The sequence below is a fragment of the Silene latifolia genome, chromosome 11 (assembly GCF_048544455.1).
Source record: "Silene latifolia isolate original U9 population chromosome 11, ASM4854445v1, whole genome shotgun sequence".
Lineage (NCBI taxonomy): Eukaryota > Viridiplantae > Streptophyta > Magnoliopsida > Caryophyllales > Caryophyllaceae > Silene > Silene latifolia.
In genome coordinates, this window is record NC_133536.1 from 110,104,280 (window position 1) to 110,106,139 (window position 1,860).

Genomic DNA, 1,860 nt, shown 5'->3' on the forward strand with positions numbered 1-1,860 from the left:
GTGCGCCTCAAAACATTATCGATTGTATTGCCCGCGATCTTTTATCTATGAAGTAATACCCTTTTGGATTTTTTCCAGAAAAAAAAAAGTTACCCTTTTTATATTATTTTATAAAATTTTATAAAATTAATTGAATGGAGTAGTTTGGAATAAATGGTAGGAAATCCAATAGAATAGACCGTAGCAAGGTAAAAGTCGTAGTAGCTGAACGCATTACAGACAAACGGAGCGACGCCTATCTTGATTCATGTTGGTGACAACTAGAATTGTCAAAAAAGAACAATAATAATAATAATATTCAAATCCTCTTATAATAACACCCAGGAGAAAGATCATTCCACACGAAACTACGCAAGTTTATTTTAATGCATTATTATAAATTTTGTTAGAGAAACAAGGGAGTTAGCTTAGTTAATTACACTCACTTAGATTTGTGCAGAAAACATGGAGGAGGTACGTCTCCTAGCAACATGGCGCAGTGGATATTGTCACAGAGTCATATGGGCCCTTAACTTTAAGGGCATCAAGTATGAATACGTCGAAGAGGACTTGCAAAACAAGAGCGATGACCTTTTGCGATACAATCCCATTATTCAGAAGGTACCAGTCCTCGTTCATAATGGAAAATCCGTCTTAGAATCCATCAACATCCTTGAGTATATCGATGAGACGTGGCCTCACAGTCCCATGCTTCCTGCTGATCCTTACGAGAAAGCCATGGCTCGATTCTGGACCAAATTTATGGAAGATAAGGTATCTTGCATTGGCTTGTATTATGTTTGTTCTTGTTTCTTGACACTAGGCCAATTACATTAACTTCAGGAGCAATGAGGCCATTAGGGGTACCACGTGAATTTTTAGATTGATTTATTTGATCTTATGATTACTGAATATAACTTTTAAACATTCTAATTGGTGCATGTAGGGACCAGTATTCTACTTTTACTTTCGAGCTGTCGGGGAAGAACAAGTGAAGATAGCTAAAGAAGCCAAAGAAGTGCTTAGAACACTAGAAGAGAGAGGGCTGGGAGATAACAAATTCTTTAACGGGGAAAAAATCGGATACACCGATCTGTGTTTAGGATGGATCTCCTGTGGGTTGGAATTTATGCAAGAGGCTGCTGGTATCGTTTTAGTCGAACCGGACACCCTCCCAAGGTTAAATGCTTGGAGCAAAAGATTCAAGGAAGTCCCAGTGATCAAAGATAACTTGCCAGATCGGAATATGATGTTGGCTTATTTCAAAGAGCTTCGAGCAAGATTCACTGCATCTCCAGCATCCTAACTACCTTTGCTTGTAAAATCACTAGAGAACTTTCATGGGAATCTTGTTATTTTCTATTTTCTCTCAACTTCTTGTATTCTTTATCACAAGATTCATTATCAATTCAACTTATATTCTATATCTTCTCTCAACTTCTTGTATCATCTTCAACCTTCTTATATTCATTATATTCGAACATTTTTTTTATCACAATTGTAAAGCAGGTAGAAATTACAATCATCTAGCTCCTTTTGGCTAATCTATAAGCTATAACATTACAGTTTCTAGGGACATAACAAAAGGAAATATAATGGAAATTATGAATCAGATTAAAGATTTCTTCAATAATAATCTTCGTTCTATGATGAAGTCGATTAACTTTCAGAACATGCGATAACACCTGCAAACAATCAGAAAAAAAAAAAAAAAAAAAAAAAAAAAAAAAGAGATATGAACAAAATTAGACTCCAAAGCAGCAGTTAGTCTTCCCGAATAGTCATATCCTGAATAGCCAGAGTTTCAGCTTGTTCCGCACTTTGTGCAGATGAGCAACGGTTAGCTGAGCAACGGTCACCCTACAAAGTCACTTCTCCAGA

At 36.2% G+C, this 1,860-nt stretch overlaps 1 protein-coding gene across 1 annotated transcript; it reads left to right on the forward strand.

Moving 5' to 3' along the window:
* Positions 1-209: 209 nt before the first annotated feature.
* LOC141615025 (glutathione transferase GST 23-like) lies at positions 210-1,460 on the forward strand. Its single transcript, XM_074433624.1, has 2 exons — positions 210-753; positions 926-1,460. The coding sequence occupies exons 1-2, from the start codon at positions 445-447 to the stop codon at positions 1,283-1,285; spliced, it is 669 nt and encodes a 222-aa protein (XP_074289725.1). The 5' UTR covers positions 210-444; the 3' UTR covers positions 1,286-1,460.
* Positions 1,461-1,860: the final 400 nt, after the last annotated feature.